This window comes from Protobothrops mucrosquamatus, unplaced genomic scaffold, assembly GCF_001527695.2.
Source record: "Protobothrops mucrosquamatus isolate PMUCROS unplaced genomic scaffold, P.Mucros_1.0 scaffold_294, whole genome shotgun sequence".
Classification (NCBI taxonomy): domain Eukaryota; kingdom Metazoa; phylum Chordata; class Lepidosauria; order Squamata; family Viperidae; genus Protobothrops; species Protobothrops mucrosquamatus.
The window spans coordinates 1,244,533-1,270,574 of record NW_015386370.1 but is presented as its reverse complement, the minus strand read 5'-3'; the positions used below and the strand labels follow the sequence as shown (position 1 = coordinate 1,270,574).

Here is a 26,042-nt window from a genome sequence, read left to right as displayed (position 1 = left end):
TTACTCACACATTAATCGGCTATCCACTCACGTAAACTAGGGAGTGATCCTAACATTTTGAGAACATGTATTTTCTTAACAGGGATGTTATTATTTACTATTAATGTTAGTACTATTTTTACTATTATTATTATTATTATTTAATATATTGTAAAAAGTGATGGCTATTGCTGGTCTATGACCGTAATAAAGTTTATTAAATGATATGTAGCAGGATGTGAACACTAGTCTACAGGAACAGGTTAATCAGTTCAGCATCCATAACCCTTATGTGGCTCTCTACACCCCATCTATGACTGTTCAGAAATTTAAGATGCATGGCTACAATTCAACAGCAAAAGCAGCCATTCTAGCAGGGAGAGTTTTGTTCCTTTTCAACTATTAAGCTGTCCCTGCAAAACTTTAAAAAAACCAGCAACACTGCCAAAAAACTGGCAAATTGGGGAAATGCATTTTTCATTTAAACCCTTTTTGCAACATTGTCAGATAACCTTTGCAGCAATTCAGGAGTTTGACCTAGTAGAAGTTACCTATTCCAACCCTAAAATGAGAATATACAGTATTAAACCTGAAACGGAGAGGATCACTTCAGATTATACCATTACTCTTCATTTCCAACTCAACTCAGAAATGTTGAATGTGCAGCTACTGTTATCAAGCAGTGATAATTCTGTTCACCCATCCTAGTAGAAATACCTTCACAACTAAGCAGGCAGCTGCATGGAGTGACAATTGTTAAACAACTGAATTGGAAACCAGGAAGCTCCATTGCAGGAACTGTTGAGATAGGAATTAGAAACAAAAAGCTCCATAACAGACACTGCTGTTAATGTACATAGAAATATATCCCACCACTATCAGTCACATTACTCCTATACAGTAAACCAACCAACTTATCTTCCTTCATTCCTTCCCACCTACCTACCTGTACTGTTTTTATATTTATCATATAATAAATTTAGTTACTTCTCCCTGTATGCAATAGCACCAGCCTACTTTTGGACACTACTCAAGAAATGAGATAACATTGTTGAAGCACTTGAACTATGTTTAAGATGTTATGTATGAATGCTGAAAGTGACAGTTATTATGCTAAGAAAAGGAAATACTAAGAGTTCAGTTCCTCAAGTCTTTACTAACACAGATAACCCAATATTGTCATACGCACTTGAGTTTGGCCTTTGAATAACTTTACAGGATCATCTGGATTTCCAGTGCTGAAAGCAAAGGTGCACAGAGCGTAAGCAGATTTATCTTCAAATCCTGCTAACAGTTTGTAGAGACCTAAGCAATAAGAAAAAAAAATTATGATTTCTTCTTCAGTAAATTTTGCTTGACAGAAGGGAAACTGTGTGGGACATAAAATGGCAGTTCACATACTTTGGAATTTGAGCAGCTATCCTTACGTCTAAACCATATATATCAAAAAAGAACCAATAGGACCATTAGCTTTTCCATTAATCTAGGACAAAATGCAGTTAAAATTTAATGAATTCTTTTCTGTTCCTGTATATGTACTTGTGGCAGAAGAAATATTTTTACATATATCTAAATAGATGATGTCAATGTAATTCAGGGTTATGAAGGTTAAATCAGATCTAAGATATAGAACATTAGGACCAATTCTGCCAAATAGATACTTTACTATGAAATCAGATAAACACTTAAAGCCTTTTTAGTACTTTACAAGTTCTAGCTTTCTACTAGAAAATATCATTTAAAGCAGAATGGAATAGGACAGAAAGGATCTGCAAATACAAACCAAGAAGGGAGGATGGTAGCACATACAACACTGAAAAGTAAAATAATCAGGAATAAAAGCATCCTACTTTAAAATGGAAGTAAAAAGAAACGTACAGTTGAGTACATAATCAGTATGGGTTATGACAAGGCCAGTGTTGGCAAAACAGCATCGTTCGATATTTGAGTAACGCAGACTAGTTAAGGAAGCAGCTCAATCCCAGAAACAAGTTTATGTGAAAGAAAAGATTGATTTACCTTCCGGCTTTAGCTTTTCTAGGAACCATTTTCTGAAACACAAATTCAAGCACAAATCTTATTTTCACTATCACAAGAATAATAAAAACACCTGAACATTATTCAACAAGCAAGGCCAAACCAAAATTATTTGTAAAATAAATAAGTTACCAAATAACAGCTAGATTTTTGTACAAGAGTTCCAGGAAAATGTGCAGTTCAAAGTAGAATTATTAAAATCTCATAAAACTAATGAACAGAAATAAAAGAATAAGTAAAATCCAGCAAAGATATAAAAATTAACAGTGAAAACATCAGTGTTGAGCTGGCAAATTCTTGTTCAGCAAAACTGATATCGTAATGGCATGCTTGCATTTTATTGTCTGCCTTATCAGAAATAAAAGAAATCAAAACATAAAGGCTTCCGTAACAATAGTTTATAGTGGATTCCTCTTCTCTTCTTGCATCACAATAGGAACTAAAACAAAATGCAAGCATTTCTTGTTTAATAGTCCAGCTGGATTAGGCCAAAGATCATCCAGTTCAAGATTCTATGCCATACTTTGGCCAATGGGATTCAATTTCAATACTCACAAGCCTCGGTGGTGGATGACAGTCACTTCTCAGTAACCAACATTTAATCTATGTTGCCCATGATTCAGTAAGTGTAAATAGTCATCAGTATTAGGAAGGATTGATATACTTATCTTCCATGAAACTGCCTATTCCTTTTTAAAACTGTCCAACGGCAGCCACTGCAACAACCACTGCAATCTAACTATGTGTTGTATACAAAGGCATTTTCTCCTCTCAGTATTGAATTTTCCTACATTTAATTTCATTGGATGACCTCAGATTTTAATAGGGTGAGGAGAAAAACATTGATCTATCCATACCATCTATATTATGCATTGTTTATATACTCTGTATTTTTATCCTTCATTTTAAATGACAGAGCCATAATCAAAATATTCTTTCCTCACAGGAAAATAGTTGTGATTTCCTTTTTTTCATATCTTTCCAAATTTTGTCATTTACTCATTTTTGTCCTGATTCTTGGCAATTGCCTGGACAAGTCTTCGTGATTTCTTGGCAAGGTACTTTTTAGAAGATATTTACCATGGTGTTCTTCCAAGAGCAGGGGTCTTCAAACTTGGCCCTTTTATGACTTGTGGACTTCAACTCCCAGAATTCCTTACCCAGGCACACTGGCTGAGAAATTCTGGGAGTTGAAGTCCACAAGTCATAAAAGGGCCAAGTTTGAAGACCCCTGTCCTAGAGTTTAGAAAGAAGCTAATGTCACCTAACTAGCTTTGGGCCCAAGGTAGAAATAGAACTCATGCTTTTCCAGTTTCTAGCCTAGTGCCTTTACTCCTATACCAAACTGAGTCTCTAATGTTGTAATACCTCTTTTAAAATGTGATGTCCAGAAATGTTCACAACACTGAACTGTACAGCAGAGGGAGGCTGTCTAATAGTTCTAAGAATCAAAGCATTCAGGAAATAACCAGCACACCTCTGCCTTCTCTGCTTCCTTTTTAAAAGGCATGTAATAGGGATGCAAAAAAAGACAATAGCACTTTCAGTCTAGATAATTAAGATAAACATAAATTCCTTTATGCCTAGTATTCCTTCTCTTCTCACCTGTTTATCTCTAACCTGCAGTATTTTCTTTCCTCCAATTATCAGTTATTGTCTCAGCAAATTACTCAGCAACTTACATATATGGCCCTGGGAGGCCTCCAAGAGCAGTGAAACATAAACAGGTATCTTCTACTATAACTGGTCCCTGAATCTGTTAAAGGAAAATAATCAAATAAGAAAAGAGCAATGAAAACCTTCTAAATTAAAGCTCCACATATTGTAAATAAAGTTTTCTAAAAATGTTAGGCAGCTTCCGTCCCAATTTAATCTCTGCGGCTCTTGACAGCAATAATATAATTTTAAAAAATCGTTGCAGGAATCACTGTTAGGAGTGTGTATACTGTAGATGCCAAATGGGAATAAACAAAATGGCCTCATAGTTGGAGCTTGGTATTTTTAAAGATGACTGTGACATAATGTAATCAAAGCTAACATAATGTCCAGAGGAGTTGCCAGAAAGAAGAGGTGGTCAACCTATTTTCCAAAGCACCTGAAGGCAAGACAAGAAACAATAGATGGAAACTAATCAAGGAGAGAAGTAACCTAGAACTAAGGAGAAATTTCCTAACAGTGAGAACCATTAACCAGTGGAACGGCTGTGGGTGCCCAATCACTGGAGGCTTTTAAGAAGAGACTGGAAAGCCACTTGTCTGGAATAGTATAGGGTCTCCTACTTGAGCAGGGGTTGGAGTAGAAGACCTCCAAGGTCCCCTCCAACTCTGTCATTCTGTTATCCTAGCAGCAAGAGAAATTTCATATTAATCTGCTAAATAGGATTCATAATTATATATAACTGGAATCTTTGTACTATTTTTTCCAGTGTTACAATTGCCTTAAATTGAAATGGGCAATTGAGTCATTGGAGTTGTTAAGAGTTATTAAATATAATTATAATATGCCTTATGATAAATATAAAATGCATAATACTCTGCTTATTATTTCTTGTTCATAACAATGTGGAGGGCTTTTTGAAAAAAATATGGAATTTATAACAAACAATAAAAAGAGGAGACAATAGCAGAATATGCACAAGTCAAAAACAGTATAATACAAAGAGCTCATATTGTACTTTTTTGACCCTACAGCCAAACATTAAACATTCTTTCTAGAGTCAGAACTGCTTGCACCTCTCTATAGAATATACAGCAAAAATTATCTGAGCATAAAGCATAAAATCTCCCCAGCTTTCTGAGTTTCTTATTGCCTTAGGTTATGAGCTAAAGAAATATTTCAAAAGTCATGATTAGAACCTGCTTAGCTGCTTCCAGGCACTTCTGGGTAGAAATATCATCAGGCTCCCCTTGGTACTCAGGTACTGCAAAATTTTAAAGAAAAGTGAGGTTAGCGGTGAACAGTAGTTTGCTAAGATACCAGGACAAATGGAAACATGAACTCACGGTCTATTTTCTTTGCAACCAATTTGTATGGAAAAGAGTCACCTAGAATCTGAATCACCTGCAAGATAAAGAGAAGTAATTTTGAATATTAATAAGCTTTCACAAGTTACATCTCTTAACCATATCTTGGACAATGTGGCAGTACCTTTATTATGGACTATGTTTCTTTGGGAAGCCCAAATGGCACATTTGATTTTCATATTTCAGAAACTTGTTAAAAAACTTCCTACTTCATTAAGGATTCATCTATATCGGTTATGGGCACTCTTCTATGTATTTATATATCTATTCAATTTATTTTTATGTGGTAGTAGTTTTTTCTGCTTTGCTTTTATTTTCTTCTACACTGTCAAGCATTATTGTTACAAGTGTAAGAGACATTTTCCTCTAGGAGTGGTATTTCTGGACTGACAGTTCCTAGTGACATCAATCAAAAAAGTTTTCCCACCAGATTATTTTTGGGATTGAAGATACTAATGGCTAAATCCATATAATGGATGGCTTAGAGTTAAACGTTCATTTGCAACTCAGGATAGGTAATCCAAGCATTGCAGAATTGTTTTAGCACTGAAGCAATCAATACCCAAATTCTCATAATAAACTCATGTGAGTCTTGGTGGAAGATATGTAGAAATCCCAACTCTTGCAAGAGCTGACCCGTTTATTTGTAAGCGAAAAACAGCTTTTCTCAATCTCAGCAATTTAAGATGTGTGACCTCTAACTCCCAGAATTCCCCAGAACGCTAGCTAGGGAATTCTGGGAACTGAAATTCAGACATCTTAAAGTTGCTGAGATTTGAGAAACGCTGGCCTATAAGTATCAAGTTCACCATTCGTAGCAACAGAAAAACAGTTAAATGCTAGCCAGTGCCATCACCCATCAGCTTTGTAAACGACGGCAGAAAGCCAAGGAAGCCGCTGCCCACCTCCTCCAGTTTCTTAACGTTGCCGGTGACAAACACCACGCTTCGGCCGGCCGCCGGTATCATCGCCATCGGGCTCTGACGCCTGCGCACTTACTCAACCAATCCTATCTCCTGAAATCCTCAGGGTTCTCCTGCACAGCCTTGCACTCCCGAAAACAAGCCAGCTTTGACGGTATACGATGAATCACGCTGAAGAAGGGAGGAACCTATTGCAAATTCTGAAATCCATTGGACGGAAGAAGCAAAGATGGAAGCCTTAGCCAACCAATGAGCTTTGAACGTAGAGGAAGGACTCGGAGAGGGGAAAAAGTGGGAGGATGAAGACCCCGAAGGCACTTCCGGCGTGTGTTTTGGCTCGCGGGGTCGCCTTCCCGTGGCTTTAGCTATGGAGGAGTTGCGGTTGCTGCCAAGACACGCTCGAGACTTCGCTTCGTCGGAATACTGGGACCGATTCTTTCGGAAACGAGGCGAGCGCGCCTTTGAGTGGTATGGAGAGTGGTCAGGAGGACTCGGATCGACTTTGGGACGGTATCTCCGCCTGCGGGACTCGGTGAGACTTGATAAAGGAGAAAAACAGAGTTAAGGGAAATGAGAGTACGTGGGCATACACTTTATTCGGTTGAGGCATTCCTTGAGGAGATCAGTAAAATTTGTGTTCGTGCGATACGTTGAAAGGATTTTGATTAATTGAGCTATAGTTTTCTCAAGCCAACTTTTGGGGTTACGTTCGAATCACTTAAAATATAAATTAGCTACATTGGCTGGATGTACATCACAACGCATTAATCCACTAACTAATCGCCACCTTTTCAGCTAGCTAGTAATGTCAAGAGGGCCTCTGCAACTCAGATTGGCCACGATATCTAGGAAGAGGACAAGAACTAATTCTAGTTTTTAAAATCACAGTCCTTTTCCCTGATCAGCTTGGAGGAAAGCAATTCAGATTTTATTCTACTTAGGCATAGGATGGAGAAAAATGTTAATTTTAATTTGTTTGATTTGGTAGCTGACAGATTAATACTAGCAAGGCAGGCTCTGCCCTCAGTTTTACAATATAAAAGATGCAGAATGTAAAAAATCCCAAGCACATATGTATGTGCTACAGAATTCTTACAAATACTGACATCAGAGCCATTCAGGTGAAAACAGTTTTTAAAATTGCAGAACTCTTAGCTGAGCTCTGTTTGATGTTTCTGGCTGCTATAATCTCTTGGATAACTGCAATCTTCACAGGAAAGATATTATTTCTTCTCCATCCACCTCCATTACACCTACGTGGACTAAAATGATAAAGAATGAATATATGAGTACATGTTGAGATGTGTTTGAATATTAGTAGCTCTGGTTGGTAGTTGGGCTGTTGGTTTGATCTCTGAGCTTGGCGATTTGGCTGCAAATGGTTCATCTCCATTTGGGGAGGGGGACATCTTCAGTGCGCTTTGTATTGTGTTCATCTGTCAGAGCACTGGCGTTTAAATATCTTTTTGTGTGATGTAAGTGTGAGTACATGTATTCCAAAAAAATAATATTTTGCCTTATGTCTTTTAAGTTATAAGCCAAGGGGGTGGGGTGGGGTGAGGTTTTTTTTTTAATACATCATGTAGGAAGTCTGGGAGTATTTTTAGTTGAAATATAAAATTGCTTCAAATGTCTTACTTGATCTACAGTCTGATTTATATAGTATGATAAATACCCCTTTATTCCTGTTCCACTTTCTGCATATGCAGATAAGAAATTATGGAATGCTAACTTCTTTCTCAACCCTGCTTTTTAAGCTGAAATCTAAAAGTATGGAGTTTGCATGGACTCTAAAAAGAGCTTACATGAGACATTTTCGTATGTCAGGTGTAATCTTCCAACTTTTTCCAGATTGACCTTCCTAAGTTTATATTTCTCTTCATTAGTTTCACTGACCTTTATTTTAAAATATCCAGTGATGTGTATACAAATTATCCAGGATCTACTTTCATTTTGGTTTCAATATGTTTCACTTACTAGGCTAGATGCTAGAACTCTTTGTATATAAGCTACCTGAAAAATCCCTATGCTAAGGAATAATTTTGACTTGCCTAAAAGGAACATGAAATTTCTTCCATGCTTTTCCACTAGATTCTTGTTGTTGGCTGTGGCAATTCAGAACTAAGTGAGCAGCTCTATGATGAAGGCTATCACAATATCATCAGTGTGGACATTAATGAGCAGGTTGTTAAGCAGATGCAGGAACGCAGCACACAACTGAGACCCAAAATGACTTACATGGTAATGGATGTACTGCAAATGGATTTCCCTGATGAGCATTTCCAAGTGGTGTTTGATAAAGGCACTCTTGATACCCTCCTGACTGATGGAGAAGAAACCAGTCTGAAAAGAGCTGAAAGAATGTTTGCTGAAATTGGCCGTGTCTTGCAATTTGGGGGGCGTTACCTATGTGTCTCCTTGGCTCAAGCACATGTATTGAAGGCAGCTGTGGAATATTTCTCTCAAGAAGGTTGGATGGTTCGAGTACATCAAGTCCCTGGCCAGAAAACAGACACTTCAGAGCAGGAATTTGCTTTGCCTGTCTTTGTTTATGTTATGACAAAGATAAGACCAGTCCCTGGCTCTGTTTTATGCATTTTGGAGGTCTGTACTGAAACACAAGAGAAACCTGTCCGGTTCAAGAACAGTGAGCATCTGATTGATGCAGTGAAGGAGAGACAACACTACTCTCTGCTGCGGAATCAACTCAATAAGAACTCCAGTGTAGGGACCATCTCTCTGGATCTCTGCAGCAAAGACACTGGCCAAACCCGGTATACTTTACATGTAGTGCATAGCCCAAAGGTGAAAGTGTTACGGGACAAACAATTTGCCATCTTTATCAGTGAGTTAATGTGTTCATTGTTCAGCCCACTGTATGGAGATCAAATAAAATTCAAACAACCCAAGATTCTTTCTGTCTTTAGATTCTCTTCCTCAAACATTGCTAATATTGTTAAGCAAAATTTGCAGTATTTTCAGGTATTTGGAAGGGTAGCAAAATTTATTAAAATATTTATGGGATTGGTGAGTTTGTCAGTGCTAATTAGCAAGTAACTTTTAGGATTTTTTTTCTCTATGAATTTACCTTCTTTCATCCCCAAAGAACGAACTAGCAACTTTTGAATAGGTTCATATCAGACAGGAAAAAAAAGAGTTGAAAATTATTAAACATTCTGTATCATAATGTTGTTTTCGAATATCAGTTCATATTCTGATGTTTGAAATTCTAACTCACAAAATAAAAGTTATGAAAATAATAATTGCTGCAGTTTCTAACAAATGATGATTTTTAGATATTTTTGCTTGCCCTTCTTTTGGTGGATAAAATATTTTAATATTCCCTGCATTTGTTTCTAAAACATCTGAATCGAGACCAAACTCTCACCTTTCCAATATATGATTAATTAATTATGAATAATTGAATAAATATTCTAAGAAAGTAGTGATCAAAGCTTTATGTAAGGATAAATATTAATCATGGTTAACACAGTATGAATTACCAAGGAAAGCAATAAGCTGTAACATGAGAACAGAAATTTTGTTCTGCTTTAAATATTCCATGAAATTGAAATATAGAATCTGGGCATTGAAAAAAAATGCAAAAAGTCAATATTTTTGATGAGACACAAATCCTTTCTTTTACCTGATCCAGTACCACAGGGCAGAGAAACTGAGTGGCTCTTTGGGACGGAGGAGGGACAGAAGCAGTTGGCTGTGAGTGCAGGATTTTGGCGACTGGTAACTGTGGCCTTACATAGAAATCAACACTATGACAACATGGGAGCCATCCAGGCAGAACTGTCAGAAAAAGTGATGGAACTGGCCCCCCCTGGGCTTCCACCCCAGCAGCAGGTATGTCTTTTGTGTGACTAATGACCAGTAAAAGATCTGTTTAGCCCTGTGATCTTCTCCAACAGTGGCCCATTGGATAACTAGGGGAAGCCAACAAGCAGGATGCAATTATAGTAGAACTTTCTTGCTGATATTTTTTAGCAATTAGTATTCAGAAGTTATTCAGAAGCCTACTGCTTTTGATGATGGTTAACATATGTGATAGAAGCTCTAGGTAATTTTTTTCCTCTTTGAATTGTTCAGTGATGATGTGATGGTTTCTTTGAGCAACCATTTGCCAACCTCTTTGTATAGCAAAAGCAAAATTAATTTGTTCCATGATCTTTCTTCTGCAGAAACAAAGGCTGCTCAGGACCTCCTGGCCACTGCTGCTGCTAGGCCAGGGAGGAACAGCAATCGGGTGTCTTGGCCTAATACTTAAACTTCAGTTTGTATGTGATAGCAAAATATGGGTCTATTCAAGCCAGATACCCTAAACGTTTTTAGAAAGATTAAGTGATCAAGAGTACTTGATACTTCTAATAAAATTGGCATTGCCTCTTGCCTATAAGAATACCAAAAATACAATGTCAAAATCTTTTTTCAGCCATCTCAGTATTGGTTCTAGCAAAGACTACCACAGATCTAAGATCCTAGAAAGTGGTGATCATAGATCAGGTGGGCACAGTAGTTGGCATTTATAATATGTTTTATATTCTTTTTTCCCTATTCTTTGAAGAAACTTTCTGTGGGATGATAGTATCATTAGATTGCCTTCTCTTGCAGGTGCCATTTCTGTCTGTGGATGGAGACATTGGGATCCGTACCATCCAGCATTGTGATACTAGTCCTTTTAGTGGGGAGTATGTTATTGAAGATGTGAAAGGAGATGGTGCTTGCTATTTCCGTCGCCTCATCTTCCTCAGCAACAGGAATGTAGTGCAGTCAGAAGCAAGGCTTTCATCCAGGGTATCCCACAAAGGTGAAATGAAAGCTATGGGCTACTGTGTTTTAGAATGGGGTTGTGAGGAGACCTAGTGCAGGTATTATAAGTGGGAGGCATATACTGCACAGCCCTACTTTTCTCTCCAGCTTTCTGTGGATCAATTTAAGGAAATGGTAGAAAGAAGCACTGAGACAGGCCAGTAAGGTAAGGCAGCATTTTTGAATTACTAAGTACAATATGCATTGCTGTCCCTCCTATTTATACCTCATATTTTAAGATGTATAAATCCATATCAGTCTTCTCTACCAGGTGAATTTATGGCCTTTGAAAGTTGTTAGAGTACAACTCTCAGCATCCCTGACTACCACTTGTGCTGACTGGGCTGTCAAGCGTTATAAATCTGCAACATCTGGATGGACATTATCTTTGCACAGCCCGTTTTGAAATTTCCAGCCCGTTTTGAAATTAATAAGTGGTTAAAAACAAAATGATCAGAATAGCTATTTTGGGAGAAAGAGATAGAATTTCAATCTTGACCCATTGTGGGGAGTGTCCCTGAGAGGGGGATGGAGTATTTTGAGTAGTTGTCTCCTATCCTGGATAAGTTCAAGTTCCTTTTTATAGTTACAGTAGTCTGCTTTCCACCTAAGTTTGTTTTCTTTGGCCAGGTAACAAGCAGAAGCAGAAGAAGAAAGACCATTTCAAACCTCATGCTGAAGCTGCCTGTGTGGCCATTGACAAAAGTTACTTGTGTTGCGCTCACCACAGAGCTATGGTCGCAGGGCTCTGCTTGCTGGAAAACCCTGAAAATCTGCCAAGTGAGTAGGAAGCCACAGAACCAATTTTTTAAGTATGGCCCATGAAAATTAAGTGACATTTGTGTCAGGTCCCTGTCAGTCATAGTTAAGTAGTAGGATATTTTAATTAATTAATTAATTTTTATTCCATTTTTTTTTTGCCTTTTATAAATAACTCAAGGTGGCGAACATACCAATGCTTCTTCCTCCTCCACCTCTTTTTCTCCACAACAACAACAACCCTTTGGGGTGGGTTGGACTGAGTGAGAGGGACTGACCCAAGTTACCCAGACAGATTTCATGCCTAAGGCTAGAACACACAATCTCCTGTCTCTCTATGAGGCATTTGTAAATAAGGTTATGCTTCTAGTCTCTTTCATCCTCGAATTCATTAGCAGTAAAAACGGAGTTTGAAGTAGGATCATAAAGGTGCTAACATATATAATGCATATCCATTAACTAGAATTCATTTGGCAGATTAAGTTGAATTAAATTGAGTGTCTGAGCAAATAGTACAAAGAAAGAAAAAAGCATGCAGACACAAAGTTCAAGCTGCAGTAATTTGTTCAGCCCCCAGCCCTAAGGTAGTCTTGCCAAAATGTGCAGCATATTTTTTCCTCTGAATTTTTTCTTATCCATCTGTGATTCGGGCTGCTCTAGATATAACCAAAACATTGGGCTATCAGGTCTGAACTCTGAAAACCCACGTGGTCATTGGGTGGCAACAAAGACTTAAGAGTTTTCTGTACGTATATCTTTTCTGCCATGTCATTTGTTACCTATTATCTGGATTTTTCATCCCACCTCTGGTAACCTTATAGTTGGGATGCAGCTTGCCCTACACAGAACTGATCCTGCTACATTGTGGTATGGGAGTTGATATATACTCCTCCAAGGAGGGATTCTTAAAAAACAGAGGTGTCTTTGTCAGCAGCTGTATCTAGCACTACTGAGTTATTTGGTGCCCCAGGGAATAGACTGAAATGTAACCTCAGAAAATCGAAATATGGAGCAATGGACTTGGCTTCTTTTTTGCTCTTAAATAAATTGCCCCCTGAGTTAGCAGAGCAGCTATAACAGAGCTATAAGAAGTTTGGACTTTGCAAGCATAATGCTGAGAATTATACAGAAGTACTCCCTGATCAGAACAGGACACTGTTAGTTGTGCTTTCAATTTGTAACTTTCTGTGTGTTGTTTCCAGAGGCCCAGATCCATATGCTTGTGATTGGCCTGGGTGGTGGCAGCCTTCCCCTCTTCCTTCATGACTACTTCTTGCAGTGTTCTGTTGATGTAGTGGAGATTGATTCTGCCATGCTAGAAGTAGCTACACGCTGGTTTGGTTTTTCACCAGGAGACAGACTCAAAATTTATATTGCAGATGGCTTAGTTTATGTTGCCAATCTTACAGCAAAAGGTAATGACTTCTTCAATCAGTCCACACCCAAGCCATGATTTATGTGCATCTCTTAGTGTTGTTTGTACTCTTTGACTTTCTGACAGCAAGTATTTCAGAAATCTTGCAAGCATTTGTACTAAGAGATGCACATAAATCTATTTTTTTTGTATAATTAAAATGAGTTATTTTGAGTATGTAATGGTTCAAGAAGAAAAATGTTAATACAGGGCTTTTCAACCAGTGGTACGGGTACCACCTGTGGTACATTGGCACCTGGCAGATGGTACGCAACCATCCTAGAAAAGTGGTAGCGGGGGAGGGGAATGAGAGTGCCGCCGAGCGGGCAGGCAGGTGTTTTGCTCGGCTGTGCCTTGGGGGGCACTTTTTTCAGTGCCATTGTAACTTCGAACAGTCACTAAGCGAACTGTTGTAAGTCGAGGACTACCTGTACTTTATCCTTTTTTTCCTTTTTTTTTTTTTGGTCGTCAATTTTTTGACACCTTGCTAGGTGACTGGTGGTACTCGGATATTGCCATATCCTAAAAATGGTACAATGGGTGAAAAGGTTGAAAAGCCCTGTGTTAATATACTCCCTTCTATTCTGGAAGCTTTAACAGTTATATTTCTGTATATCAAAATTTGGAAAAAAATTCCTATAGTACAGGTTAACTATAATTGCACCCTATGAGGCTGTAAATCGGGTACTGATACAAAAATGGTTTTATTTTCCCACAAGGAACACAGAAGCCTCTAGCTCTTGTTGTGTCAAAAATCTTTATTTAAATATTGAGCCTTGAGAATCACAATGCTAGGTGGGTTATTTCACTCAAAAGCTTGCATTTACAGTTGGGCTGTGCCCCAAACTGACACATTTGCATATGTATATGCTATAGAATCCACATCTTGTTATGGAACAATGTGTCTATGCTTTTAGGGACAAGTAGAATGCTATGTACAGGCCATTATTTACCTTCTTGTTTCTGAGTTGAATGATGATAAAATAGATCTGTATTTTGGTCCAGCAAGACAATTCTACTATTTGATCATAAGGGAAAATTACAGATAATTTTAAAGCAAATCGATGTCATACAGAATGAGATTGGGAGGAAATTAAAGTGGAGAAGCAGCAGTAAGAGTTAAACTTCTTTTGAGAATTACTTTTTCCCCAATTTAAAAAAGAATAAAAAATTATCAACTGCAGCGGTATCCGTATGTATCATAAATAGGATCGTAACAGCATAGGTCAGAACATATACTACTTCAATAAACTATGACCTGAGAAACATAAGTATACTTAGCTTGTTTCTTTTTTCAAAAATCATATACAGTACTCAACTAAAATAAGTGACTATAGTGCTCAGTTTGAAATGACAACCTTTTTGATGCAAGCAATATGCATCTGCTTTCTAGATTAATTTGTAATTAATTCTTTGGGGAAGTGGATCATTTATTTAGAGGGTGATGGTTTATGGGAAATTCTGGTCAGTAAACATTTCAATCTACAAAAAAAAAGAAGGATGTGTGATTAAATGCACTTAGGTAAAATGTTTCTCAACTGCCTTTGACTTTGGTTCTATTTAGCAAAGTCTACAGCAATGAATACCTAACGTGATAATACCTAAAGAGGGAGATCTTGAGCTGAATATGTTTCAATAGCTGATGTAATTGGGAGAATATTCTGAAGTGCATACATTCTTCATGAAACTATTTCTGGGTAGGGCTAATCTTACTCGGTAAAATGGTTTTTTAGATGATCTTGTGATTGCCATGGATTGTGGGGGTTTTTTAGACATACTTATTTTCATGTCTGTATATTAGAATACAAAGCAGATAGATTTTAAAAACAAAATATATTATTTTCACAAGTGTTATTGGCAACATGTTAAGCTCTATTGATCTTCACTGATATTTTGTGAGAAATATGCTCCACTTTTTTCCCTTTCCTTCCCAGCTCCATCATCTTATGATGTAATAATGTTTGATGTGGACAGCAAAGACTCAACTTTGGGAATAAGCTGTCCACCACCAGCCTTTGTGGACAAAATTTTTCTTCAGAAAGTGAAAACGCTTTTGAAAACGGAAGGTGAGAACCACTCAGTAGTAAATGCCTGAGTAAAATAAAAGGATGAACTGCCTCTCTAGGACCTATCCTGCCTTTTTATTTGGATCTACCTGATATGAACTGTTCTAAAAGCAGTACTGAGAGCAAGTTTGTGAACTTTTAAAGATTCTTTGAAATCTTGCAGTACCACCACAATAGCATGATTAGAATGACTTCTGTTAATAGATAAAGAGATTTTAGTTAAACAAAAACAGAAAATTCTGTGCTGCGTCGTGTTTTGACTGAACACATTGAGTCAGCATTTATTGCCTTTACTGGATAAGTAAAGCCTAAGATAATGTATTAAATAACGTAGTTTTCAGGAGATTAATTGAATTAGAAATTCTAGTCAAGATAATTGAGTGTGGATTTGAGGGGCCTTTTGCATAAAACTATATATTGGTTGCTACCATCAGGTCTGCTGTTCATTACACCAGTTTGCAAAAGTGAATCATGCCTATATCAGAAGAGATTTCTGCAGACCTCAGAAAAACCTTGCACATAAGGTTGGTAAGGTCTGCAAAACTATTGCCAGAGATTTTACCTTTGTCTGTCTGTGGTTAGGCATGTAATAAAAAAACATGTGGCAGAGAACAAAAGTAATGAAATAAATAATAGATTTTTTATATCAGCAAAAGCAGAATGTAACATTGGTTAATCTGTTAAACTCTATGATACTATCTAGTGATTAGAAAAAAGCTAGTTTTTTGTATAATAAAATATAGAATGCAGAAGGCAAGAGGGGGATTCTACCAGAAGAAAATACTGTTATGTAGCCTCATTGATTGTAATAATAAGCCAAAATATTCTATTTTTTCTATCTGCAGGCATTTTTATTCTCAATCTGGTGTGTCGAGATATTTTGCTTCGAGGGTCTGTTCTGGCTGCCATCAAAGAGACTTTCCCTGTACTTTATACTCAGAAGATTGAAGGGGAAGTAAATGAGATCATCTTTTGCCAACAGCAGGATAAAGTCAAATTATCTCCCAGAGACTTTCAAGAGAAAGCTCAGATTTTGGAGAAGGCACTGCAGCAACCTGGGCAAGAATGGGATAGCACTTATGTCCTGGCAGATATGCTGGAAACAATAAGACTGGTTTGAATAACCACATTTTCCATGTCACAGCTATAGTTGGAGAGAAGAAATACAGTCCTCTACATTCTGAGGGTACTGTGTTACATTAATTACAGATCCATATTTGCATCCTGGACAATGATGGGCCATCAATTTGAAAAGTTGAAGGAAAAGGAAATGCCCATACCTTTATGGCTAAATTGGAAACCCTTTTATTGAGAGATTTTGATTTTGAGATGAAGAGGTGTCCTAAACTGCAACATCTTGCTTTAGATTTGCCCCTTTTGTGTAGTCATTGAATGTTTAACGTCAGCCGCAGACAGAGAATCCCCCTTTGTTTAGAATCAAATAGCTTTTGTTTTATATTTTGTTACAAATATAAGTTAAAGCGAAAAAGAAAGGTAATTATCAGAAAGTGAAATTCCTGAATACAAAAATTTATATTTATAAAAAAGGAAGGAATGAAGCTGATTATTATTTCAGTTTTATAAGAAAGTGCAATATTTGATAGTCTTATCATTTGTACAAAGATGTTTGGGTTTGTTTCAATGACACAGTCACTTGCACCATACTTGTGACTCCCTTTTTGACACTTATGGGTCAAGGATGAGGCATTTACAAAGTAGAATCCTCTAGTTCCATTTTGTATCATCTTCTGAGACATCACTGTCTAGACAGAAACTTCCCTGCATTGTTTCTGGGCCGCTATGATAGGCTCTATTCTGTAATTCCTACAGCAAGAATTGATGAGTTGCAAAATACCTAGGAGGGACACAAATTCTGAAAGTGGCCAAAATTGTAACACGGGGAAGTATAGTCAAGCTTTACATTAAAGAATAAAAGGAAGAAAAAATTTGCTCCCCACTACAAGTAGCTGTGACTGGCTCATTTATAAAACTGGAGAAGAAACAATTTTGAATTGAGTTCATGCTTTTATTTAAGGTAGAATCAAAGAGCATGGTTGCAAAGAAAAAATCTTTCTGGCTTGCTAGAGCAGCTGTTCTTGACTAATAAAGTGGTGTTAGATCTTGTCCAACTTGTCAGAAAAAATGCTTGTTCTTTTATTCTCCGTAGTTTCCTTAATTTCATGACACTCACAACAAGAAAGTTCCTTCTGATAAAAAAGCACATTTCTGCAGATTATGCATATCCTCACCACACATTTTGCCAATCATTTTATTATGAGCATAATAAAATGAAGGTTTCCTAATACATAAATATCTCTTCTTTCTGAGATCTTTTCTGCCAAAAATACTTCAGCTAGTATAAACTAATTTCTGTTGTAACCACATTTGAAACTGATTGCTGATTGTCCCTGATTAATATATTTTCCATGATTGAAAAAAACAAATGGAAGGCATTTTTTTTAATTGTAGCTTTAATTCAATTAGTAACCAATAAACAAGGACTTTGTAATAGTGATAATTACAACGGCTGTGCAGATTTAGAAAACGATTCAGAATTATTTGGCCCCATGTGACCTTAGCATCTCTGTTAATTATTTGAAACAATCTGATATTTTTCAAGCCCAAAATATATGCCTCTACTTTTAAGAGTTACATTAACTTTAATAAGTAGATTATTTAAAGCAATATAAGTAGTCCTCAACTTATGACTGTAGCCTGCTTACCATAGTCATAAGTGGTGATGGTTGTAAAATGATTTCTTTTGCAGCAGTTGTTAAGTGAATCCCATAGTTGTTAAGCACCCACCAAAGTTGTTAAGTGAATCAGTGCTTTGCTGTGGGTGTGGTTTTTCCAAAAACCAGAAGTAAATTCCAGTTTTCATTGTAACAGATCACATGATCGTAGGATGCTGCAAGCAGCTGTAAAGGTGGCCCAGTTGCTGAGTGCCCAACATTTGGTCATGAAATCATGGAGGCAGAATTTTGAATCAAGGTCATAAGCAGTCTCCCTGGTAGGGCCATTGTATTTTTGAACAGTCATTAAGCAACTGGTTGTAAGTTGAGAACTACCTGTAGCAAAACCGTTATAAAACCCAAAACTGGGAGAAGAAGAACCCTTTAGTATAAAGCTAAAAAGTCAGCAGAATGACTTTTTCCCGAGAGAGAAGGGGTTGTAAGGGCCCTACAACTGAGAAAGATTTTTCCTTCATAACCTTGTAGAAACATAGGTGGAAACACCCTACCTTAAAACCATACAGGTGGTTAAAGATCAACAGTAACACTTTGCATTGGGCCCCAAAGCATAATGACCATCAGTTAAGTGATAAAGTGTTGGCCATACATGAACATACTGGCCAGTCTCAGTATGTTTTGGACTACTTGAAATTTCTACATTTTCTAAAGCAGGGTTCTCCAACCTTTCTGGGTTGGCAGCCCAGTGGGAAAGGGAGGGGTATGCACCTTACACGCACATGCGGAAACATGAATGTAGCCGCACGTGCACGCACAAACAGGCTGTGAGCATGCACACTATGCAAACGGGGCTGTGAGCATGCACACAAGGCTCTCAGTGATGCCAGCACCTGTATGAGGCTTATGTGCCACTGCCGCCAGGCTCGCGGCGATGCTACTACCGGCGTGAGGAACACGCCGTTGCCCCCTGAGGCTTGCTCTGCAGCCCACAGCAATGCTGCCACCGGTGTGAAGATCGCACCACCGCCTGTGCAAGGCTCGTGCTGTGGTCCGCCTGCTGCCTGCCTATTGCGGTGCTGCTGCACAAGGTTCGTGGCAATGCCGCCACCTGTGTGTGGTGCGTCGCCCACCTGCCGTTCACAGTGCTCCCACCGCCCGTGCAAGGTTCGTGGCAACGCTGCTGCCTGCACAACACTCACGGTGGCATGAGGGGGGTTGAGCACGTGCACATGTGCTCATGCACTGCCCAGCTACTCACGTGGCCTGGTGGCCAAGAGGCCAGGGCCCAGTAGTGGGCCGTGGCCCATAGGTTGGGGATCTCTGTTCTAAAGTAATCCCATACACTACAGTGCAGTAATCTTGACAACCTATGAAAGCATAATAGCTGCCAAGCAGTCCTTGTTTAGAAAGGAAGTTGCCTGAATGGCAGATTCAGACTGCCATTTGAAAGTCCATCTTGATGCTGCCTTTGTGTCAGGCTTCCAGGACAATGTATTGATTTCTATTTAACAGAGCTAAGTATGAGATTCCTACATGACCAGCCTTGAATAAATCCAATAACTAAACTGAGAGAACAATATCAATATTGTGCTATATTTTTGGAGCAACATCCCAATGGCATTGGCCAGAGGTTCTACAAGACAAACAGATTAAATAAAATTCTCCTTCAAATAATACTTTCAGATTTTTGGGGTCAGTATTGCTGAAGCAGTGCTAACTGTGGAAAAAGCTGCTATTTAGAGCATTTTGAAACACTCTGAAGTTGAAAACACTTGTCAAGGAGATTTTACTTATTTTTAGTTATTTATTAGACACCCATCTCACCTAGAGGCAACTCTGGATGGCTTTCAAAGACAGTAAAACACTGAAGCAATAAATACTCATAATAATAGTAATAATGATGTTGTGAGTACAGCACTTAAATTCATAGCTGTCTTCTGGTGAGCATATGTTTGTATACTACCAGGCTTTAGCCAAATTCTAATCTTTCAGGAGCAGAAGAAATAAAATTGTAAAATATGTTTTTGAGGAATGTGGGCTTTGTTTCCATGCCATGATGACAGTTAATTTAATTCAATTTTTTGCAATTGTGCCGCATATTGAACTATATGAACTCTGCAGTGAAATAGGAATATGTTTCTGTTTCTGTACTTAGCATCGCAGGGCTTCTGCTTCAGACAGAGACCTTTTAACACATTTGCCCTGTAAGGTCACTGGCCCTTGGCAAAACTTGAGAAATCCTAAAAATCCACTCATGAAAACTCAAGCAGAGGCTTCTTAAAGGTAAGCACTTTATTTTTGATCGAAATAAGTCCTGGGTAGGAACATAATCTGAACACTGGCAGCAGTTGCGTTCAGAAGTGCCACACCTTAGAAAGTTAGTAGTGAAAGGAGTAGATTATTAATCAGAAATTTCTAATGAATCTAAAGGTTGATAGAAGAAGCCATCTGAAAGTCATAAACTCTGACAAGTAAATTTCATAAAGATAAGAAAAGCAGAAGTTGCTAGCTAACCTAAACCACAAGTAGAGGAAAAACAACACCTGTATATAAAGTTTAGAGCTCAAGGCATAACCGCAGACAGATGAGAAGCTTTGTTGATAGAAAAGTAGATGGTGCTAGATAAGATGAGTACAAAGGGCATGGGGAGGGCAGTGGTTTTAGGCGGTCCAGATTAAGATATCAGGTGAGATAAGGGGTGTTGAGTGCGATAAGGGAGGGGGGAATCTGTGTGGGGGGGTAGGATATAAAAATGTGTCACACAGCTCTTTAAGGTGAGGCTGAACTCCTGTGTGTGTTTCAGCTCACCAAGCCTTTGCAAAATGCTTCTTTTTGAATAAAACTTTGTTGCTGGAATTCCAACTGTGTTTGTTTTGGGATCTTGAGCCACGTTCCAAACAGTAGCATTGCTTTATAAACTTTGTTAGCCAATGAAAATCAGACAACAGAGTTATTACTATATAAGGAAGACATCAATCATTCCTGTACATTCCCTTATTCCCTCCTTCAGTACATCACATCTGTGTACATGTTTTCCACGCTTGCATGAAATTTGTCCCTGATGCAAACACTGATTACAAAAGCAAGATAGCAATAGTTAGGCAAGGCTACACAATTTGTTTCTTTTTCTGGTTCCAGTTCTAGAACCCTACAGCCCACATGTTTTTGTCAGATTTGATGTATGGTTTTGCAAAATATAACCAGGCTTTGATGTTTTTCTTTGTAAGAAAAGGCTTTCGTCTTGCCACCCTACACCACAGCCCAGACATACGAAGAATATGGGAGACTGTTGTCACATGTAGTACACAACCAATACTGCAGCTCCCTTAATGTTGCTAGGCCTTTTGGCAGCCTTTCAGATCAGTTTTCTTCTTGTTTTTTCATCCATTTTGGAGGGCTATTCAGTTCTTGGTAATATCACTGTTGTGCCATATTTTCTCCACTTCTTCATAACTATCTTCACTCTGCTCATAGTACATCCAATGCCTTGGAAATTATTTTATACGCTTCTCCTGACTGATCCCTTCCAACAAAGAGATTCATTTGATGCTTTGCAGACCATGACTTTTGCTGTAAGAGACAACAGAATAAATGTCAGAAAAATCCTACTAGAACAGAAGAACTTTATGTGGGTTTGATCAGAGTCACTTTAATTGATAGCACATGTTTACTGATTATTGCTTAATAACAGTTTGAATGTGGTTGGTTAATTCTGAAAACAGCAAGATCACTGTGAACCCTCTTACAGCCACATTATTCTATTCACACATTTTCATTTCACAAACTAAAGGATTTCAGTTTGTTTTTCAGTTGGATCATACAGCTTATATGTTCTATTAAAATGGGAAAAATTCTGAAGTCATTTATCTTTGTCTGATTTTTTTACATCTCTAAAATCTGGCATTTTTAATTGAAAAAGTTTGATGATTCAAGTAAAAAAATATTAAGGGGATTAATTTTTGTCTGGTGTTCATAATTTACAGAAAGACACTGGAAGTTTCAAAGCTCTTGTCAGAAAAAGAGGCACTCCAATTGAAGAACAAGGAGCTTTTGCATAAAAATCTCCAACTAATTGAAGAGAAAAAGAAACTTTGCAAAGATTTTGAACAAAAGCTAAGCAGGTGAGAAATTTTCAGGTAGCAATTGTCTTTTCCAGAATTTCATATTAAATTCTCCTTAGCTCTCTCCCCTGGACATACATTATACAATATTCTGGGTTGATTTACGTTGTCTGGGGCAAGGTAGGGAAAATAAGAGGTGACTTTCTTGTCTCTAAGCATGTAGAGTGTCTTTATCTGAATTCAGTGAAGTTCACTCAAAAACTTTCACTTCCAGAGACTTTATGTTTGATAAAAGCAGTAGCAAATGAAGAGAAGAGAGCATTGGGTCCCAAATGGGTATTAGACTTCATGAATCTCTTCACGGGATTTTCATGGCCAAACCAACTGTATTCAGGAGATCCATAGTTGTACCCCCTACATATGTAGAAATTCTCTTGGGGAATTGATGGATTTCACATGGGGAAACAAGAATGTCTCCCACATGGTGAATTTTGGCTCACCCATCTGCTTTTATTGAAGAACTAGCTTTTTGTTTTGAATACCTACTACTAGATGAGGTTATTGCATCAACTGCTCCTTTTTCTGGACAGGAATAGCTTGAGTACAGCTTCATGGTTTGGTTGTTTCAAGACCTGAGTAGCAATAGCACTTAGTGTAATATACTGCCCCATAGTGTTTTACAGCCCTCTCTAAGCGGTTTACAGAGTCAGCATATTGCCCCCATTTTACCGATCTTGGAAGGATGGAAAGCTGAGTCAACCTTGAGCCAGTGAGAATCGAACTGCTGGCAATCAGCAGAGTTAGCATTCAATACTGCATTCCAATCAGTGTGCCACCATGGCTGTAGTAGTGGTGGTGCAATATATTGAACTCCACATGAAGCTTCTCTTAGAACTGACGTTGTGCTTTGCCAGATGTTACTGGTAAAGCACCAATTGCTTGAATGCAGGCAGCTAGAGTACTGACTGGGATGCTACACCATACATAGATTAAACTTGTGCTACAAGGTCTGCAGTGGTTGGCTGGCTGCCACTGAACAAAATTAAATGTTGGTTTTTAATGTTCAAGCCCTAAATGAGAATTCCCCAATCTTTCCAGCTTTGAGGACTGGCAGGAGGGAGAGGGGGGATGGTTCCGTGTGAGTAATGGGCAAGCAGGTGTGCTGCTCCTCTCACACAAATGGAGCGCACATGCACTGAATTGCCCGCTGATTTCGTGGCCTGATTCCAAACAGCTCATGGCCTGGTAGTGGGCCGTGGGCCGGGAGTTGGGAACCACTGTCCTAAATAAGTCAGGACAAGGTAGCCTCATAGAATGACTTCACTTATATCAGCCTCCCAGGGATCTGTGATTTTTCAGGACATGTCTGCTCTGACTTCAGTTTGATGGTGACAATAGCATCTGTCCTCCAGAAAGACTTTTCTTCTGTTTATTCCAGGCCCTAAACTTAGTAGGGCTTTTCCTGCCATTAATTCCACCAGTTCATATACTGGATTGTTTTTATAATGGTTTTATTGAGTTTGTAAACTACTTTGTGGGTTTTTCACTGAGGCTCAGTATGTAAATAAATAATCATATATAAATAATGGACACTTACATTGTGTTTTTTAATTAATAACTAGCTGTACCCGGCCACGCGTTGCTGTGGCTCAGTCTGGTAAAAACGTGTGTTGCTTTTATGTCCAACAGATGGTGCTGTTTTTCAAAAAATTCATGTTTTACCTGTCACAGGTGTGACATCTATATAATATAGGTATATAAAAACACACGCGTATTCGAATGCAACGTTGTGTCAAAATTTCAAAGCAATTGGTGAAGAACTTTCGGAGATTTAAGATTTTGAACAAACGAACATTTACATTTTTATTTATATAGATAATACATTTTCCATGTCATTTGTATTAATACTCTTGTTATCTTAATGCTCCCCCATAAACAAGGTCATAAACAAGGTCCTGCCTTAATCACTGAGGAAGCAACTTGTCGGATAGGTTGATAGTTAGGCATTTGTGAGAAATGAGAACTTTCCCCATATCCTACATCCATAACTTTACTTTGCTTCTGGAAATCATCTTCAATTGATTTGTGCCTTTCGTGGAATGTATATAAAAAAGAAATGGTTAAAGCATTATTTCCTGTGTATTTACATACACACATACACACACCCAAACCCACAAAGATATTTTAATGGTTTAATTTTAATGTTTAAAGGTTAATAATTCAAGTAAAAAACCTGAGGGGGGTAATTTCTCTTTGATCTTCATAATTTACAGAAAGACAATGGAAATGTCAAAACTCTTATCAGAAAAAGAGGAGCTTGAATTAAAGATTCAGGAGTTATAAATAAAAATCTCCAACTGACCAAAGAAAAAGATGAACTCTGCGAAGAGTATGAAGAAAAAATGAGCAGGTAAGAAATGTTTAGATAGCAAAGCTGACTTTCTCTTCCAGAATTTCATATTAAATTCTCCTTATCTCCTTCCCCTGGACGTACTTTACACAATGTTCCCTGGGATGAATTATGTTGCCTGGAAAAAGCTTAGGGAAAAGCAAAGTTGAATCTTTTTAACTTGTTCCAAACATTCTGGCTCTCCAAGCATGTCTAGTGCCTTTTTCTGTTTGTTTCTTTAAAGATTTTCACTTACAGAGACTTTGTGTTTTATTAAAGCAATAGCAAGAGAAGAGATCACTGGGTCCCAGATGGGTATTAAACATCATGAATCTCTTCACAGGGAATCTTTGTGGCCCTATCATGTATATTTAGGGATCCTTGGTTTTATCTCCTACCTACTACTGTGCTTTTCAATCACGCCAGATTGCAGCTTCCACTTTGTTCTTTATTTCAACCCTCACAAATTCAGTCTCGTCCATCATTCTGTACACATCAAAAACTTTGCTTCTAGAAATTGTTTTGAATTGGCTGGTGCCTGTTCCTAGTATGTAAGAGAAAAAAGAAAAAATGTTTTTTAAGATCTGAAGATTCCTTGGTGATAATAATGGATTGTGAAATGCTAAATACTCAAAGTGACAACCATTAACTTGTACTAATCCATCCCTTAAGTATAGTGATCTTAATTTTAATGCTGAAGGAACTAATCAATCCCTTTAGAGTATAATGGAGGTAGAAACTGCACAGATTTACTGATTCATCACTTTTACTGAGCATTTCCAAAGTACCCAGTAAATAGTTCCAGCATTTGTTCTGTAAGAGCTTGCTAGCTGTTGTAATACAAATAGCAAAACTAAATTAATTAAAATTTAAGAATATTTATAACAAACAAAATATCAGCTATTTGAATTAGTTTTAATTTTAAACAAGTTTTATGATTCAAATAAAAAAACCCTAAGGGGACTAATTTCCCTCTGCTCTTGATATTTTACAGAAATATTTTACAGCTGCAAGGTTCAGAAATACATTGGAGAAAAAACAGAGCTCCTAAGAGAAAATAATGACCTTAAAGAAGAACTTTATAGGTGAGAAATATTTACATAACAATCCTGACATTTTCTTTCAAATTCAAATTTATTTATTAGAGCCCTGAGGCCAGATATACTGGATAAAAGAAATATTCCATTCTTTTATAACTATGTTTTAGTTATAAAACATAATGTAAAAATAATTAAGAATGTAGTTACGCTTAATAATTCAAGGGAAAAATTATTTCTCTCTGGTCCTCATAATTTACAGAAAGATAACAGTGACGTCGAAACTATTATCAGAAAAAAAAAGCTCCGAATCAAGACTGAGATGCTCATGTTCAAAAATCTTGAACTAACTGATGAGAAAGAGTTGCTCTGCAGAGCGTATGAGGAAAGACTGTGCAGGTGAGGAATTGTTAGATAGCCACCATGACTTCCTGTTCCAGAATTTCATATTAAATTCTCCTTAGCTTAGAAATCTTAGAAAGACCTTAAATTCCCCTTAACTTAGAAAAAATTAAGAAATTACGGTTCATTACACTTTTACATATACAAATCTAGGAGTTAGTCTCATGGAAGTGAATGGGAAGGTACAGTATGTACAGGAGAGATTTTTCAACCCCCAACCCCCACTTCCCAACAATATTTACCTCTTCTCCTCTTCTATTTATTTTATCATTAGAAATACTTCTGACAAAAATTAGAGAGGACCAAGAAATAAAGGGCTTAAAAATTAAGAAGGAAGAATATAAGGTCCAGGCCTTTGCTGACGATTTGGTATTCATTTTGGAAGACCCATTAGAAACTGGTTCTAAATTGATCCAAAAAATAGAAGAATTTGGTGAGGTAGCC

The 26,042-nt window shown here is 37.7% G+C and overlaps 2 protein-coding genes across 4 annotated transcripts in view; one reads left to right on the top strand and one right to left on the bottom strand.

Annotated features, from left to right (window-relative positions):
- Positions 1-6,113, bottom strand: part of ITPA (inosine triphosphatase) — a 14,418-nt gene extending 8,305 nt beyond the window's left edge. The window contains exons 1-6 of the mRNA XM_015832020.2: positions 5,945-6,113; positions 5,019-5,076; positions 4,872-4,936; positions 3,699-3,772; positions 1,999-2,030; positions 1,169-1,284 (exon numbers count right to left, since the gene is read on the bottom strand). Of these exons, the coding sequence (XP_015687506.1) occupies positions 1,169-1,284; positions 1,999-2,030; positions 3,699-3,772; positions 4,872-4,936; positions 5,019-5,076; positions 5,945-6,013 (414 nt within the window). The 5' untranslated portion in view covers positions 6,014-6,113. The remainder of the gene's footprint in view (positions 1-1,168; positions 1,285-1,998; positions 2,031-3,698; positions 3,773-4,871; positions 4,937-5,018; positions 5,077-5,944) is intronic.
- Positions 6,114-6,240: 127 nt separating this feature from the next.
- On the top strand, positions 6,241-17,143 carry EEF1AKNMT (eEF1A lysine and N-terminal methyltransferase). Of its 3 annotated transcripts, none has more exons than XM_015832016.1 (8): positions 6,241-6,494; positions 8,054-8,807; positions 9,618-9,817; positions 10,583-10,778; positions 11,411-11,560; positions 12,742-12,954; positions 14,888-15,019; positions 15,865-17,143. In XM_015832016.1, the coding sequence occupies exons 1-8, from the start codon at positions 6,330-6,332 to the stop codon at positions 16,137-16,139; spliced, it is 2,085 nt and encodes a 694-aa protein (XP_015687502.1). In that variant the 5' UTR covers positions 6,241-6,329; the 3' UTR covers positions 16,140-17,143. The 3 variants fall into 3 exon arrangements, with proteins under 3 accessions (XP_015687502.1, XP_015687505.1, XP_015687503.1); XM_015832019.2 differs by having other exon boundaries at positions 6,309-6,494; positions 10,583-10,802; XM_015832017.2 differs by lacking the exon at positions 12,742-12,954 and having other exon boundaries at positions 6,309-6,494.
- The last annotated feature ends 8,899 nt before the right edge of the window (positions 17,144-26,042 follow it).